The sequence below is a fragment of the Mizuhopecten yessoensis genome, unplaced genomic scaffold, assembly GCF_002113885.1.
Source record: "Mizuhopecten yessoensis strain PY_sf001 unplaced genomic scaffold, ASM211388v2 scaffold11117, whole genome shotgun sequence".
Taxonomy (NCBI): Eukaryota; Metazoa; Mollusca; class Bivalvia; order Pectinida; family Pectinidae; genus Mizuhopecten; species Mizuhopecten yessoensis.
The window spans coordinates 1,074,489-1,092,869 of record NW_018408888.1 but is presented as its reverse complement, the minus strand read 5'-3'; the positions used below and the strand labels follow the sequence as shown (position 1 = coordinate 1,092,869).

Here is an 18,381-nt window from a genome sequence, read left to right as displayed (position 1 = left end):
TCCCCCCCCCCCCCCCCCCCCCTATCTCCTTAGTCACTGTTTAAAACACGGCGGTATATATAGCCAGCTGCACAGCATTGTTCGTTATAACAGGGTAGACAAAAATTGTAAAGTGTGAATACAAGACTGCTCTTTTATGTTAGTTTTAAGATAAATTAACAATAACCTTTTGTTTACTCTTCGTCGAAAATAAGCAACCATGTCTCAAAAAGGTGATAATTTGACGAGAACGTTGACATTGTTTACGAGTATCTCCGGTCAAGATCCGATCTCCAGGTAACACACTCCAGCATGTTTAGGTTAAAACATCTTTAACGAGGCTTTTGTTAATGTTATCAGTAATCAACTGCCGGAGGTTGTGCAAGAAGTATTCATAAAATAGTTCGTAAATGCATGCTATTTATGTTGATTGGGCAAATCTTGCTTGAGCTCATTTTGTTTACATTTGTGATATTCATAGTCTGCCTGAGGACAATAGCCAAGCGTTTAGAACAATTGACTATTTCATCAATAAGTTCGCTGAACATCCCACAGTCTAGCATATGAATTATACAACATATATCTGACATTGTATCAAACAGAACAGGTCTGGCAACAGTACACCGGAAAGGGAGGTATTGTAGCAACGGGGTTAGTGACAGAGAAACTAAACATTCTAGAGACGTGTGCTGCAGAAGATAGAAATACAAGGTCAGGATGACTCTTCTCAAGGACCGGTGCCAAATCACATTCGAACTATCACGGAATAAATTGTCTTTTCATTCCTATCTAATTCCCTACTAGGTGTGAATATTCATTTTTTTCTCTTCGTCAAATATATTGGATATATGAATAATATTTGCTACAATTATTAAACAAATTAATTACCGTGTAAATCACCATCCGTTTGTATACGTGTTAATTAGACAGGTAAATAATCGCCGCGCGGAGTGCTGGTGTGACCGTATAAGTGTCTGATTGTGTCAGATGACAGACCTGTTTGTATGTATTCTTACAGGTTATTTGACATGTAAATAGAAAAGTTGTAACACTCCCAAACATGGCCACTCAACCAGGCCGGGAGAGATGGTTGGGCACAGCACCTTCTCTACACGTCACACGTACTTGAAATTTTCCCACGACCTCTCCTCGTATGTAAATATGGCTTCCATTCATGCGATATGGAAAGATATTTACATATCCAGGTCAGCACTGATAGTATGTTATAGAGTTAAACACTCTACTTAAAGCTACTGAGAAAACGTTTATAAACATCTGACAATTATGTTTGTAGCTGGTGACATTTAGAGATGGGATAGGATCACTGATATCGTCTGTTAGAAGTTTGTCGCATGGCTTCTTATACACTTTAAAACGAATTTAGATTTTTTGATATCGCAGTTAAGATAAGTTTTAAAAGTGAATGTCGACAAGTTCAGAATATTGCCAGGAAATTAGTCTAAAATGATTTTTGTCGGTATCTGATTTTTAAAATAAATAGGTATAAACCAGATCGTCCAAGTCCTCTGCAAATACAGTGACAAATCGTAAGTACGACTAGTTAAACATACCTATACAACGCGATTTATAACTATGAAGACATCTGTGCTTCAATAAGAGGTGTCTGGGAACGCGAGTTTAGACTCTATACCAGAATATCGATAATTTGGTCCGGATTGTAGGGATTCTCTGTAAATCTATTTAATATACATAAGTCCTTTGGTCTGGATAACAAAGCCATGACGAGGAAACGAACACCAACGACGACAAATAATGACGGGACACCTCCACAAATATCGTCACGCAATGTGTATTGGGATATTCAAACAATTACTCATGGTCCAAATAGTTCCATTTCACACAAAGCTCCTCTCCGGGGCATATCTAGATCCGCCCCGAATGGTTCGTATCACCCCGTGGTGTCCCGAACGGATCAATGAGCAGGACAACCGATTAACGTATGCCCGTCTCAAATCTATCTGATTCTCGACTGACAAGGTTTAAAAATAATTGTTAATTGAGTAAATTAAACCATATCTAGACCAGACAGTTAAGTCACCTCAGTGCTTGTATGTAATTGTTTTACACAAAAAAACACTAACAATGGACGTCATACCGCTATCTGGAGTACGACGTTGGCCAAGGATATGATCGTTCAAATATATGGCTGTATGATTTATATTATTGACAAATGTACTCAGCTATATACATATATTTCTGATAATTCTTTTAAACAATCCTTAATTCGAACAACAAATATTTACACAATATACCCCATTGGGAAGCCAAGTGGACACACGTGATGATGTATGCGTACAAGTTATTCTGCCACAGCCTAGTGTTTATATAACCGACCAAACAATTTAATATTGTTCCTATAAATCCTTCACATCAAAATCGGATTATTGTTTACATGTTTATTTATATGTAAATATTGTAACGGAAAATGTTTCGAACTATCAAAAAGCATCCATTGTTTACTTAAATATTTACACGACATAAACCGGAAGTAGGTTTTGAGACACCGGAAATAGACTTCGTGATGATGGTTACGTTCAAGCACGCAAAAAATCACGAACACTAAACAAATATCAATTGATGTGTTTACAAATGACAACCACCAGGAAACCTGACTGAGTTGAGATTATCAAATATGTCTTTGTTTACCATCATATCGAGGTCGGCCTAGGGAATTTACCTTGCTGACCTCGACAACTAGAGCGAACATCTTTGACGAAGTGACAGTCATTCTGACGGCGTCATGGTTCCATATTAACAATGATTTTCACACAATACAAGTAACTTCTCCCCTCACTGATCATTATAACAAACCGGTGACTAAAGTTTCTCGAGAAGTGTAGAGTTGTAATGACTCATTTCCTCAACACTCAGTAGCTTTTCTGTTTGTATCGCCACATTAGATCTGAAAGATTTTGTTTGTTTCCACAAAAGGGGGGTTTAAAAGGCTTTACCCTTGTTAAGTGATTTTTCCTGTGCTAACGTTTCATTATAATAACCGAGGTATCGAGGATGACTTGTTCCGGTTCTTTTCCATCTTGTTGTTTTACGATTGCTTATTGACTCTCATGGCTGTAAATATTTTGGGGACAGATTTAGAATAAATGAACTAACTCTTATTGACAGGCGAAATGCAAAACGATACATAAAGCATTGCGACGCTCACCAACATGAATATAAATGTTCACCCAATTTTAACATAATCAGAAAGAAATGTAAAACTTTAAAACGGTATTTAACAGTTCGAACAGGGAACCAGGTCGACATTTTTTCTCTTAAAATTACCCGTGGTTATCGATACCCGTTATGGAAAAAGACGTCGGATGTCGACGAGCGTAAAAGTGGTCAAATAGTTACCAAGAGCACCGACAATATTAAAAACAACCGAAAAAAAATGGAATTTAATTTGCGCTTTCCTAATGAAAGATCATGGATGTTGAAACACTGTTGGACGCGAAACCATTAGGTAAGTGTCATATAATAGTAGCGTCATGTATATGTCCCCGAGTGTGACATACGTAATCACACATGCTGAGTTTGACGACACGTTATTAGATAGGGAGAGAAAACAAAATGACATTTATTCGATATTGTCATAATAAATGACATCCGGGTTTTTCTACCAAGAGCGCTTCCTGTGTGTTACCGTAAACAGTGAGTGGGCTTTCATAGAAAGTATAAACACGTGGTAAAGGGGTTTCCGTGTGAAAACGTCTTAGTAATGTAGTGTTGTTAAATTGCCTTTGATCATTTCAATCGGGGAAACTTTCAATAGGTACACGGACTTTAATGGGACTCAATCAGAAACGAGTCGGATGTCGATAAGCGTTAAAGCGGTCAAGTAGCTAAACCAAGAGCTCCAACAATACTAAAACCAACCGGCAAATGGGATTAATTGTATTTTATTTGAAAACAGTGGTAGAAAATCCAGTAAGCATGAACGTTCTGATTAGCGAGAGCTTATCGGCCGGGGAAGCTAATTGTATCGAATTAAGATTGTCGAGTTTTGTATCGAATTAAGATTGTCGAGTTTTCTAAGTGGGTCTACAATGCATAGGAAAGATAAGTTTATCGGGTTTGATCCTTTACCAAAGACACAAACGTGAAACACTTCAAAGGTGCACCCATCAACAAGTTTACCGACTCACTATCTCAGGAAGCAATCAGTGGATATTCCGGTTATATTAACTTATTTTAATCTTCTAATAGCGACATACGAGTTCATATATACTTGGAGACCCCTGTCTCGTGAATAATATCACAACTGAAACACAGCAAGGTCGTTACGTTCAAATAATATTCTTTTATTGTGAGAAATAAAAAAAAAATCCCCCTTAAATATTTCGAAGAGAAAGTCAACCATTTTGTAACTGCGCGTTCTGCATTAATCAAGAAAACGCTTGTTTTGAAGTTGGATGTTTCACACTTGCAAGAAGTTGACCGAGCTCCCAAACATCTGACGCACATGCTAAATAAACACTTATCTCCTACATTTGATTGACATGAACAGTTATCATATGCAGATATTATAAACAGATCATAAGGGAAATCAATATCACTTTACAATACGGGCATGACATACTTTGATCGGTTAGATTTTGACTTTGTGTTAAAAACCATCGGCTGTTACATACAGTTAAATATGGAATGTTGAATGTATTTACTGCAGGCAACAGCTGGACAACAGTTCAATCGAGCAGAAATTATCACTTCAGTCGATGTTTATATTTATGAGAAACATTTTTAGCTTTTAAAATGTGATAATTAGTGATAGTAAGTCATTGATGTTGAGTTTCCCGTTGATTCCCGCCAGTGGTAAATACGTTGAAGCTTGTTTGAAGACAATATATCTTAGCATAGCAAATAATTTGAATATCGTCGTTATTTTCTGTCGAACATATGGTAAAATGTATCGGTCGTTTTCGTAAATAATCATGTTTTTTTGTTTAATTTGTTTGTAATTGCCATAATATCAATACGTCACATGAATGCAAGAATCTGTCTATATAGCATCTGTGTTACATCTCGCACAATTCATACGGGAATTTGTATTGTGATAAAACACTCCTTGTTATATCGCCCAGACGGTTCCAATTCGATTTCCGATCGAATTTCCACAATAAAGTTTTGCAAAACTTCTATTATATGCCATAACATTACGTAAATGTATTTTTTCATTGTTCTCTATGAGTTAGCTGTCTGGCAGATCTACCAGACATTTAAAATGCCTCCATAAATCTCCTTAGAACCAAAGGACCATCAAGCCAATCTTCCTATCCTCCAAATTGGTTTTGTATGTCTGGTGTAGCCGAGCTGTCCTGGACGAGCAGTGAAACTTTTAAGTATGTACATAAACAACTGACCAGCCCTCCGGACAAGCTTCACACGATTTTGACCAAACTGACCGTTACACAGACGCAGCCATTAGTGGGCAATATTAGCCCCAAAAGCAGACAAGTCAATTTACTGTTAAAATAAAAACATGCCGACACAATAGACCAAGTCAGTTATTACAGCCACCAGGCAGCTGGACACTGTCCGGTAATCAACCATCCGGTCACCGACCACTCAAGGAGGTGCCATCCATTCGACCAGCGACCTGTATTACGTCACCTCAGCTAGACGGGATATTGACCCGTTGTGTACATGCCTAATGCTATGGCCGAGACCTGCGGTGTTATACGAGGTGAAAGTGAAATTGATTATTTGTGTTTAAAGTAGACCAAAGCATTCTCATTCTTCACATCATATCGTGTACACAGTAGTCATTCAATGGAATGTGAAAAGAAAAAAATTAGATACGCCTGTTCAGTAAATCTCGTTTACTAAATCCAAATATCATGCTCATTAATTTTTACCACAAAAATGTTCATCTTGAATGTATGCCTTTATACCATGTGTGCGTGTTTAAACATAATTGATGCGTCCATTTTAACTTTACTTTGGGTGGTTTCATTACCATGCATCTAAATCACATTGGCAAATAAACGCGTTCCGTACAAAGCCGAAGCTATCAAGTCGTTCAGTGGTATTATTCAAACATTGTTAATTTTAGACCAGAGTTTTCCAATCAGATTGTTATCACAGTTAACGTCATATATTATTTCATGGGTAAAGAACTGGTTTTACCTCTGTCGAAAACTTTCTTGACATATTGTATTTGTTGTTGTTGTCAATGCTATGGTCATATCTACACTGTTATAATACTGAACAAAATTGCAGACAACTTTATTATTTTGTCTGCATTAATGTAAGAGTTATAGGACTGTTTTTGGTCTGCAATCCTGTTAAAATTTAAAGGACTGTTTTTGGTCTGCAATCCTGTAAGATTTATACGACTGTTTTTTGCCGGCAATCATGTGAGTTATATGACTGTTATCATAAACAGAATGAAGTTAAAACTTGTATTCCTTATTTGTCATTGTTTTGCGAGTAAAGTCATATTTAAATTCCCAACATCCAGTATTCACCAGCTATATATTCAACGTTTGGACAATAACATCAAGATTATCACGCCAGAGAAACAAGTCTCATATCTCCCAACTGACTTCGTTAGGGTTAAATAAATAATGATTTTGTACATTTAGACAAATGAATATGCATCAACCAATCAAAAGGCACCAAAAAACCGATATGACATTGTTAACACTACATATTTGATTCAAAAAACTTCGAGATGACAACACAAATTGCTATATTCATTGCAAACCATACCCAGTCAAACATTTGAATCGAAAAGAAAGATCTGCTAACACAAGGTGCTATGATAATGATGATTTTTCACTACTGCGGCACGACAAACTATCTGGTCAAAGGTCCCAAATACCCAACAGCAACGTCACTTCCGGTGGTGGTTAATATGTCAGTAATGGACGATGTCGGTGGCTCACAAACAGGGGTTGAAGTAAGACATAGGTAGGAAGCATGTGATGATCGAGTGTGACAAGGCTCGTCCATAAATTTCTCGCCTCTGAAAATGACACCGGCCATATCGTCAGCGTAGGCCGGAGGCTTCTAATACGTATACACATGTACAGTAGGCCTTTAGAAGACCTTACTCAGCCATAAATATAGACCCGCGTGCACCATTAGGACAGGGACAAGCCAGGAAACTTCACAGGTTCTAACTTGTCACGAAAACCCCGCCGATATTTCTCAGCTCTAATTTTAGATCACAAACCCCAGTAAACATTACTCAGGACTAAACATGGCCACAATTACACCTTGTGAAGGCCATTAGACCTGGGTACCCGCGGATGTAGTAGTGTATATACGTCTCTATCCAAGGTTACCGAAACTTACAGCTGGATGAATTCAAGTGTTTATTGAAAACCTTTAAATAGACAGGGGAATACCACATTAAAGACCAAAGCATTACGTCTACAAGAGAGAACAAATCACCGCCTGTTTCAATATATCATGAAATACACAAACTAGTCTTTCTATCTTTGACTTGTGGCGTTATTATATAGTGATAATTTTGTGAGGCACCACGATCTGTTTCCCCAGAGAGTGTCTATCTGACCGGCTATCTTCCCCTCGGAGTGTTTATCTGGCCGGCTATCACCACATCTAAGTACTTTAGCCGGGCACAGCGGCTCACTTCCTCCCGCTCTGATTAGGTAGCTCTGCGAGTCAACCTTCACCAGATAACGACATCGCATGGCATTGCCAGCCAGGCATCTCAGATTAAACAATTTTTGAATCGAAAGAAATGTGATATCTGCCCTTCTCGTCCTACTTACAACTCATATCTACAAATGTTTAAAACATCTCCACTGGCTGCCCTCAATCAGAATCTCCCTTGCTTGCCTTCAATGAGTAAAATATTGAGTGAAACTGAATCAACATTTATCACAAATATCTCAGTACAGATCTTGAAATGTCTGTATTTATCAAAGCTGCATTAACAATCTTAAAAGAATGAGATATTAGCAATGTGTCCTAATTGTATGGTTCGGGGTGAGGTAGGATGCGAAATGGTGCTATGGGATATTTGCGTTGGCTCCAATGCTTACATTTACAAGTCTACAGAATTTCAAGACCTGTGATTACAAGACCCGATTCACATATTTAGAGAGATATTACCCAAAAGATGCCGACACTGCGCAACTGTTTGTTTGACCTATAAAGCCGTATTTTGGTAAATTGCTTTCAATGTAAAGTAACAAAATCATCCAATATTCATTATTAAAGAAAGCGGCATTCATTTAAATCCATCAAGTGGTGCTTGCCAAAGTCATCACCCCACATACCGACTAGGACGCTGAGTCAGAAATGTGCCAGTAATCCCAGATAATACAAACTGGAACAAAAATAAGCCGCGGGGACTCACCGTGTGTATGCCACGGTGGGGCCATCATTTTTTTTTTTATCAAATCTCATTTCTACTTATGTTCCTAGTGTGCAGATGAAGAGGCGTGGTGTGGTTGAATAGAAACTGCCATAGAACAGCGTGGTGCTAGCCTACTGTTTACACTATAAATGTCGTAATGTGTCGCTAAGAACACCCATTCATTGTTCCCAGGGTGTGTGCAGCTTTGTATAGCACGTTTTAACAGTCACTCAGAAAGTATATGAATTGAAACAGCGACAGAACGCATGACGACCATTCAGGTTTTTATGTAAAACATACCAAGACAAAGAAAACTAGTTGTTTTTCGAAAATCCGTTGTGTGCTTTACAAGTTTTTTGTCATATTTGATACAAAGATATTGACACCTTGCCTGAAATGATACTAATATATATCTTACGTAGGCCTAGGTCGTAAAACCAGTAGTTCTGTGTAATAATTGAGTATCTGCTGAATCTTTGATATCACTTCGTTAGGGATTTGCGATCACCCGTGGGGACACTTTGTTGACGCCTACTTCCGGTTGGCGGTTTGACGAACCCAGTGAAAAGAGAAAAGTGTAGTCAGATATATTTTGTAACTTCATTATGCATGCCATATCATGCTTCAAAACCTACTGGTACCATAAATAACCACAAATGACTTAGTCCCATGCCAGAAATAACCGCCATGTCCATCCGTCTCCATGGGGTTACGAGTCAAGCTCCCGAATCTTTGGGGGTCACGGCCACAATTTCACGCTTCGGTAGTTGCACATGTTGGATTCCGGATGCGTGAATCCTTCCCCTCTTTAAAGTGTCGGAGTCTATAGCATTATGGGGATTTTTTACTTACTTTATCCAGTATTTCCCAGTGTAAATTAGGGGGAGTGTTCAGTATGTCTCTGACTAACTCATTAAGTAAGTGAAACCATGCGTTGAAATAATCCTTTACCTGACTCATTAATTGAAAGCAAGTAATTTTTTTTCTAAAATTCAACTTATTTTTAAAGAATGAATCGCAATTATCATTATAAACTAATGTTGTTTGATTTCCATTTTTGTGTAACGTTTGATTTTCAAAGGTGTCGACAATATTTTGCAATCGATCCAACAGAAGAGTTTTATAATACATCATAATTCACCGTAGAACAAACAATCGACGTTTTCATATAATTGTACGATTTTTGCATTTTAGACGATGCGTCGTACGTGTTGGTAACATAACGCTGAAAGCTAATACATTCGAACGTAACACCTGCAGGGTAACGGTTACCAAGAAATGCTAATTCTTTCATCAAGGTCACATAATGCACAGACATTTTTACAGTTGTCTGGTTTGCAGGATACAAGGGAGTAACAGTACTATTGTACGATCCGAGGTCCCGGGTTCAGGACTGGCTATTGTCGCCCGGTGTCAGGAGAGGCGTACGGGTGGGCGACAATAACTTAAACCGTTAAATACACGAGGTTTAGGCGAGTCATTCCCAACTACGTATTGTCTCCGCCCGGCGAAGTAGTGACACTGGGGTGCATCCGCAATGCAGACTGTTTGAGGGGTTATTTGACAGTTAACAAACACAACTAAATAGGGTGAGGAAATTGGCTTTTAAAATGACGAGTAACAGGTTCTAAAAGCTGGGTCACCTTACGGTCATTTTTATTCGAACTTTAAAGTTCAATTTTCTCCAAATATCTCCAAAAAAAGTTATAGTTCTGATCTTCTTAAGATCAATTTGTATCGTCATTTTGTATCATACATGCAAAGCTTTATGTGTGAATTTAAGTAGGTATGAAAATATCGAAATTAAAAGTTGGTAGTTAAGTTGATCTGCTTTTGAACCCGTGTCGCTCTGTTGTTAAAGGATCCAACAGTTAGTACGGGATTAAAGGGCTTGCCCGTTTAATGGGTCGACTTTTTGAAGGATTTGACTCGTAAATTCCCGAGAATGTTTCCTCAATCAGTTAGACGGAAACAAGTGTTCAGTCGAAAAATTGAAATGATGGAATATAAATATTGAAAGTGAAGACTCACCTTTCCCAGTAGTCGTCCCCGGAGGTAAGTCGTATCAGTCGTCGAGTCATATATGATCGAGTTCGGGTCGAAGTGATTCACGTTTATTTTACTGTTTGCATCCTCGATGTGTCTTTGTTGTCTCATCTCGACCTGTGTTCCTCGGTTTTCTTTCATTTGTGGAAAGTGCGGATAGTTGAAGTTTGGTCCTGGTGAAAATTTTGGCTGTAAAACATCCACCGACATTTCTGTCTACTATAACATGTAGAACGCTGACTTCTCAAAGAACCAGACAAGTTTAAGGAATGCTCACACTATCATAGATCCACACACACATTTATAAAAAAAAAAAGCTCTTGAGAAGAAAAAACACACTATTTTATCATGTACTAAAGAGGTTTGATATGAACAATCGACTAAGCCAGGCTAGATCAATGTGTGGACGGCGGTGGGAATTTTATCTCCACTCTTTAAGCCTACATCTGTTATTGGCTTATAGTCAGTCGTGGCCAATACACTACTCTCGATCCCCTGGTGTGATAGGGGTCCACTGTACCGTACTTCTGGTAGGTAGCAGGTCGCTCGGTCGTCCGTATCAATTATGCACGTGAGACCCTTCCAGCATCTGTACTCAACCTGTAACAAACGAACATACTGTATTAACCTGTTGTCGTCGACATCAATACCGAGAGGATAATTGCTCTGGGAGGAAGGAATGATGAGAGGAAGGGAAGGGAATGAGGACGGGACGAATTGGGACAAAGATGTGAAGTGGAAAAGTTTAGTACTTGTGTGTTGGAAGGGTGGTGTGAAACTTACTGTAAGATTAAAGTAATGTGCATGGCATCGATCTCATTAGTAGGAGTGGGTGTAGGGTTGGGTAGGGGGTGTACATGTCTTTTTGTACATACATGGGATACGTTTTCATCAATGACCATGTGTTTGTTCATATAGGATCGTTGAGGGTTGGGCGGGGGAGATGGAGCGTGGGGAGGGGTAAGTTACGTATGGGGTTCAACACCTCTGAGAATATACAGGGCATCGTTCTCAAAGGACGGGGTATCGAGGTGAAGTACTTAGTGAAAAGTCATTGGTCAAATGTATATGTCAATATTTTGAAGCCTGTGCATAAATCTTGAGAACAGTAAATAGTACCCCCTCCCTCGACACTTCTAATGGGGATACACATCAATCGTAACATGAGGGGGTCTGTCGGGATAAAGGGGTACACGATCCCCCGGACGATGGTCATGATAACACTCAGCGGGATGGGATCAGTGGCCGAGATTTTGTGGGAGGGGGAGGCTGATACACCGAGATATGGGCTATATAACTGATTAGAGAGTTAGATCAAACATGCCCATCTTTCATCACTTCCCATTACGGACTACTGGTCTTGGTCAAGTATCGCTAGGTCCTGACAGCGCTTTAGATCACTCTCCCTACTGGGGATTTCATCCTTTTACTGTATGTACAGTCATATAAAAAATTACATTTGCATATAAGAGATATACTGATACATCATAATACGTGTATATCTGCATTTACACTGCAGTATGAAGAAGCTTACATGACTTTAGAACACCCTCCCTATTGAAGGATTCTAGGGATTATTTCAGTATTCATAGTTTACATTTGCAACTATTGAAATACTGATCTATCATAAACCCTCAGTAGATTGTCTTAACTAATGTAGTCCGCCATCAATACTGATGATTACACCGCACTACTACCGAAACGCGAAACAGCATATACACTACAAGTGCAGGAAGGTGCATTAGACAGATCAAAACACGTCCAAACCAAGTCTCAGACTCCTCCCTAAAGTCACTAATATAAAGTCCAAACCAAGTCTCGGACTCCTCCCCAAAGTCACTAATATAAAAGTCCAAACCAAGTCTCGGACTCCTCCCTAAAGTCACTAATATAAAGTCCAAACCAAGTCTCGGACTCCTCCCCAAAATCACTAATATAAAGTCCAAACCAAGTCTCAGCCTCCTCCCTAAAGCCCCTAATATAAAGTCCAAACCCAGTCTCAGACTCCTCCCTAAAGCCAGTAATATAAAGTCCAAACCAAGTCTCGGGCTCCTCCCCAAAGTCACTAATAGAAAAGTCCAAACCAAGTCTCAGCCTCCTCCCTAAAGCCCCTAATATAAAGTCCAAACCCAGTCTCAGACTCCTCCCTAAAGTCACTAATATAAAGACCAAACCAAGTCTCAGACTCGTTCCTAAAGTCACTAATATAAAGACCAAACCAAGTCTCAGACTCCTCCCTAAATCCACTAATATAAAGTCCAATCTAAGTCTCAGACTCAGACTCCTTCCTAAAGGCACTAATATAAAAGACCAAACCAAGTCTCAGACTCCTCCCTAAAGCCACTAATATAAAGGCCAAACCAAGTCTCAGACTCGTCCCTAAATCCACTAATATAAAGTCAAAACCAAGTCTCAGACTCAGGCCCTTTTCCAAAGTCACTAATATAAAGTCCAAACCAAGTCTCAGCCTCCTCCCTAAAGCCCCTAATATAAAGTCCAAACCAAGTCTTAGACTCCTTCCTAAAGTCACTAATATAAAAGTCCAAACCAAGTCTCGGACTCCTCCCCAAAGTCACTAAACTGTAACTACTAAACAGGCAAGTCCACAACCATCTAATTTTAAAACTTAAATAGTTGTTATTAGAGACGGAATGGAGATTTAATAAGAAACGTATCGATATAACTTCAATATCGGTTTATCATTATACAGCTGTTACCCCCACTAAATAGGTATTGTGAACACGATATTGATCAGATCCGTCTGTCGTTGGTCATTATAGTATGTGTGTGAACAAGTCGATATGTTCAAGTATGACATTTTATCACAGGCACGTAGTATCTAGATATGATTTTGTCAGTTCAATCAACATACTGTACAAATATAACATAATATTGGAACAAACAGGTACTTATATGATATGGTATTACTGACAATACAGTGTCAATTGAAAATACATGACAATTTCGGTTCATATACACGTCACTAATTAAAGGTAAAAACATATTTTGTATATTAAGATTCAGTATAAAAAAAGTATTGTACTTTAGGCTTCTCTGTAACATGCAGAGACGTATACACCTGGTTCAATGTTATACCTGTAATCAAACATGCAAATGCTGGTCACGTACCTGTACGTATACAGGTGTATATTGATCAGGTACGTAAAAGTATATGACAAACGAAGTAGTTGGCCTTCGTAAATGGCGAATAATTCGTCTAACTGACCTGCCTATAGAACACTGGTTCAAGTCCTGGAAAATTCGTCCAGAATGGCCATACTATCACAGTATGCCAAAACACAGTATGTCCCAAAAGTGATTATCAACCGTCCACACCACTGCACCGTCTTCACCTTACACTGAGACGAGGTATAAGGCTAACACACCTGGGCTTAACTGTCAAACCTTACCAATGACAACCAATAACTACACGTCTATAACTTACCTGCTGTGGTGTTGAACACCCTGGACGTACTACACCAAACGTTCCATATATTCCTTCATGTAAACACACACGTCCTTCCCACGGCTCGGCTCAGACCTCTCTGACACTACGCTAAGCACTCGGAGTGCAAGATTTTCATTTCTTTGTAAGGCAAAACTAGAGCCGAGCGATTTGTTAAAAGAACTTTTGTGTCAAACCGTGTCAGCTGATCGCACAGCCAGGCCCAAGTGTGTGTGATGTCATGCTACTTGAGAGGCGGAGCTTAGTTAAAAATAGACCGGGATCTAAGGTGTTGAAAGCCCCGCCCACTTCTATGATATCGTCTGTACAGGTACATATTATAAATGAATTACTTATCGTATCCAGGTAATGCAGTTATCATGCACGTAAACTACTTACCTGCTTGATGGAAAATAACGATATATGCTGAATACACCATAAACATTATCATAAAACTGTCCAGAAATGTGTTCCGCAATCATTATCCCGATATGTGTGCGGACGATTACGAAGTTTGACGAATTCTAATCACAATGCTAAACTTTTTCTATATAAGGCAATATTCGGTAAACCGAATTTTAATTAGTTTTTGAATATGTATGTACATAAGAAGAATAAATACACCGCCTACCTCTAAATCTTGCATTCCAATTGGTAAAGAATTAGTGTCAAAGTAATTTCATGTCTTTCGAAAAAGTGAAACTTCCCTTTATAAACAGTTCATATATGTTATAAATACTTATAAGTATGTGTAACACATCCGTATAAGTATTTATAACATACATGAAATAGTATACAAACACTGACGAGACCCATATCAACTTCTATCTTAGTCATTCATTGGGGATTTTCATTCTGTGTTGACATAGAATTGGTGACATACAAAATTAATGACATCAGCTATGTGATAGCTCTGTTAAATGTTGTTTATAGTAAGGCATTATGTATGTCAGTGGACCATACTGACTTACGTAAATGATAGGGGGGGGGGGGGGGGGGGGGGGATTTTTCATCCGGGAAATGTGAACTTTGGTTTCACCGTTTACACAGTTAAATATTAAATATTCCGAATGATACACGTACGTTTGTAATTCTGTATTTTATTGTATCTAATATATATTTTATTCCATTTTTTATGGAGAAGGGGTTGCGAGCCGTCACAAACTCTTATAGAAGATGGTAAAAACGATTGTTTATAAAAAGCAGTTTTGCACAATATTGGAGTGACACATGTAGGAACTCAGACCATACATGTGTCACTCCAATATTGTGCAAAACTGCTTTTTATAAACAATCGTTTTTACCATCTTCTATAGATCAATGAAATAAACTACCATCTGATGTTATATCAAATCCGTCTGTTTCTGCTATAAAATCATACCTTGATAAATAGTTAAGCAGAAAAGTACCAATCAACTACACGTTTGGAACCCGTAAGGGTCAAATATACCATGCTCGTCTACGAATGGAATGCAGTTCCTTAAACAGTCATTTATTTAGTAAAAATATTTTTCAATCTCCGCTATGTGTATGCGGTCAAGTTGAAAACACTGCTCACTTTCATACAAAAGAAGACAGTATTTATATTCTTTGCCTTATAATATTACCACAGATATTCTACTGTTTGGGAACGAGACATTGCCATTACAAGAAAATAAGGTTATCTTCCTAGCTGTCCAAGTTTATATATTATAAATATTTCATTAACTTGTATGTGCTTAAAGCCGAATTGTACGTATGTAAGAACAACGAAAACCCTTCACCATTAATTATCTCCTTTTCTTTCTCCTTGTTTAAACTATTGTCACTGATTGTATTATTGTATGTATTTTTCATTGGAGACAATATGCTGTCCATCCTGAATATATTCTGCAGATTATGATAAGGCGATAGATTAACATAAGTGTCTAAGACACTTGTTTCTATTTCCTATTTTGTGTTTTGTTACAAAATGTTTTATGTATATATATTGTATATATATATTGTAGCTTTATTTTCAATTATAGTATATCAGTTCTATCTTCTTGTAATATGATGTATATGTACATGTAACTGTTCTGTTTCACTGTGTCTTGATAAAGGAGCGGATCGCTCCGAAAATTTGACAACCTAAACTTGTCCACACTGTTGGAATTACTTCTTTGCCCCCTATATATTAGTATATATATGGGGCAAATATATGCATATATATGTATATAATTGAAATACTTGAATAAAAGAAAGTTTAAACTAAACTCTTAACAATGAGGTGATCATTATGTCATTTATTTATTATACTTTATGTTTTTGATATCAGAATCACAAATATACAGTGTATTTCTGTTGCTTTTGTTTGTTTGTTTGTAGGACCATGGTGATTTTTTTTTTCAATTAACAAACATGTTTCTATTGCCATGGGTCACTTAAGATATTGCAAAATACCCTCTGTGATCGTGCGCATATTACGACTTCTGGTTACTTGTAAATAAAACTATGTTTTAGGGTTTCCAGGACCTAAATATAGACTGTATCTGCAACATAAACCTAATATAGTGCCACCTCGTTAACCGTCCAGGTTTGTCTTGCTTACAATTCCTCGGTATTTTCCGATGTATCGTCATAACCTCTTTATAACGCCAATAACTCGTTCAGCAGTCGATGGCTTTATAACTAGGTTTTACTGTATGAATACAGATACATTTTATCTTATACAAAAATATGTTCTAAATATAAATAATTTTGTACGAAACTATGATAATGATTTCAACATAGAACCTTTTGTGTAGTGGTAGTTAGGTAAACCTGAACCACATCAAGTGTTTGTTTGGCCTTATCTGTAGATGCTTATCACGATGGGACAACACTTTCGATACCATCACTTGTAAAACACGCGTACTACACCGCCAATAGGGATGATGACACTATCAAAATTGATTATTTTCTATCGCTGAATAAAAAAAGTATGTTTTTTATAGTATTCCTTCATATCACACTGACAGGAAATACCAATGTGTAAAAAGTTTATTTTTAGTTTCTTCCTGTGTCAGTGCTTGTTGGCACAGATAACGGAGTAGATAAGACATAGCGGGTGAAACTCTGACCTTGAGGTCACTCTGGCACGTTGAGCTCTTCGGGTTATCAGGGGTCAAGCATGCCGACTGGACTACTTTTTATTTTGGGCCAAAAACATGTGGCACAAAGATTATACGTTTTTTGTCAGGTCAAAAAACACCATGCAATTTAATTGAATTCTTCCCAGCAAACGGTGCGGTGACTACGTAACCAAACAGGTAAGGCGACCTGCAGGTGTTTTACTCACACAAACCAGGTGCTAAGTATATATAACAGCTAAAACATGTCTAATTACGGATCTACCTGGTACTGAAAGGAACACATGGTTTATAACACGTATTTAAATAAACAACTTCCAAACCGAACATGTAATAAACCCGTCTACAAAAAGGGGACGGGGAGATACAAAAAAAACCACAGAAACAAGTTTAAATTCACAAACTCGTCCTGTTCGTTTATATTTTACGCATAATGACGTTTTTATTAGTGGAGTGAAATGATCCGGCTGAATCATGCTACATTTCAGGAAACTCGAGATAACACCTGGGCTTGTCAATGCAGTCTATCAAAACTCGTAATCTACACTCGTTACTTATTCATTTATCAATTCGTATTATATGTATACATTAAATAGAAAGACATGCTCTCTTATTTACTATTATAATGCAAGCTAAATCACAGCCCCTGTCATAAATCACATTCTAACATCCATGGCCATGTGAAATTTGTAGCATCATTCCATATTTGAATTGAATTTCTTCAATTTATTTTAATGCTTTGACGCAATTACACTGATAATATGTCCGTATTACCATAATGTGTGTGTGTGTGTGTGTGTGTATGGGGGTGTAACCGTGAAAAGGTTTTATTCAAGTTATTTTCAATTAAATGTGTTTAATTTATAAAAGATTACGCACGAAGAAGAGAATGATATGATGTCTGATCACGTTTGAAAATGTGTAAAACTGTCACCTGTGCGACTCACTTACCGGATAATAAGCGTCTACCTGAACATTTACTAGGCGGGTATACATGCGGCTAATTAGATATTTAATTAACTATAATGACAAAGCCAGAGGGACTGTCGCCGTATTACGTATACAGGTACAGGGAAAGTCACAGATGCCACTGGGTATTTTTCTCACCTGCCTGTCAAATTTTGGCAAGACAAAGTAATACTTCGTTTTCGTATTGTTGTAAGGTGCCAAATCGGACCGACCTGGGGTAAATATTACCCTGTAGGAGATGGACTGGGCGGGTGACAACTGTAAGGCTATGCGATAAGATGTAAGAGACTCAGTGATGTCACCTGACCTGTTCAACACAAATAATTAACTACACCCGAAATCCGATGATTGCTTTCAATCGAAACAAAATTGCAGACAGATTTTGGTTTGAATTTGTATAAGTACTTGTAATCCTTACAACATTGAAAACGTGTGTTCTCTGTGAAGTAACTAGTAATATGTAATGATAACACGGTATAATTAGGATAGCTGGGGGGGGG

General features: G+C 37.9%; 1 protein-coding gene across 3 annotated transcripts in view; it reads right to left on the bottom strand.

The window, feature by feature from the left end:
* Nucleotides 1-18,381, bottom strand: part of LOC110466099 (serine/threonine-protein kinase PLK1-like) — a 52,938-nt gene that overhangs the window by 33,580 nt on the left and 977 nt on the right. The window contains exons 1-2 of one of the 3 annotated variants that reach the window (XM_021522404.1): nucleotides 13,824-14,055; nucleotides 10,364-10,978 (exon numbers count right to left, since the gene is read on the bottom strand). In XM_021522404.1, the coding sequence (XP_021378079.1) occupies nucleotides 10,364-10,588 (225 nt within the window). In that variant the 5' untranslated portion in view covers nucleotides 10,589-10,978; nucleotides 13,824-14,055. Of the gene's footprint in view, nucleotides 1-10,363; nucleotides 10,979-13,604; nucleotides 13,780-13,823; nucleotides 14,056-18,381 lie in introns of those variants that run through there. The other 2 variants (XM_021522405.1, XM_021522406.1) reach the window with 2 other exon arrangements.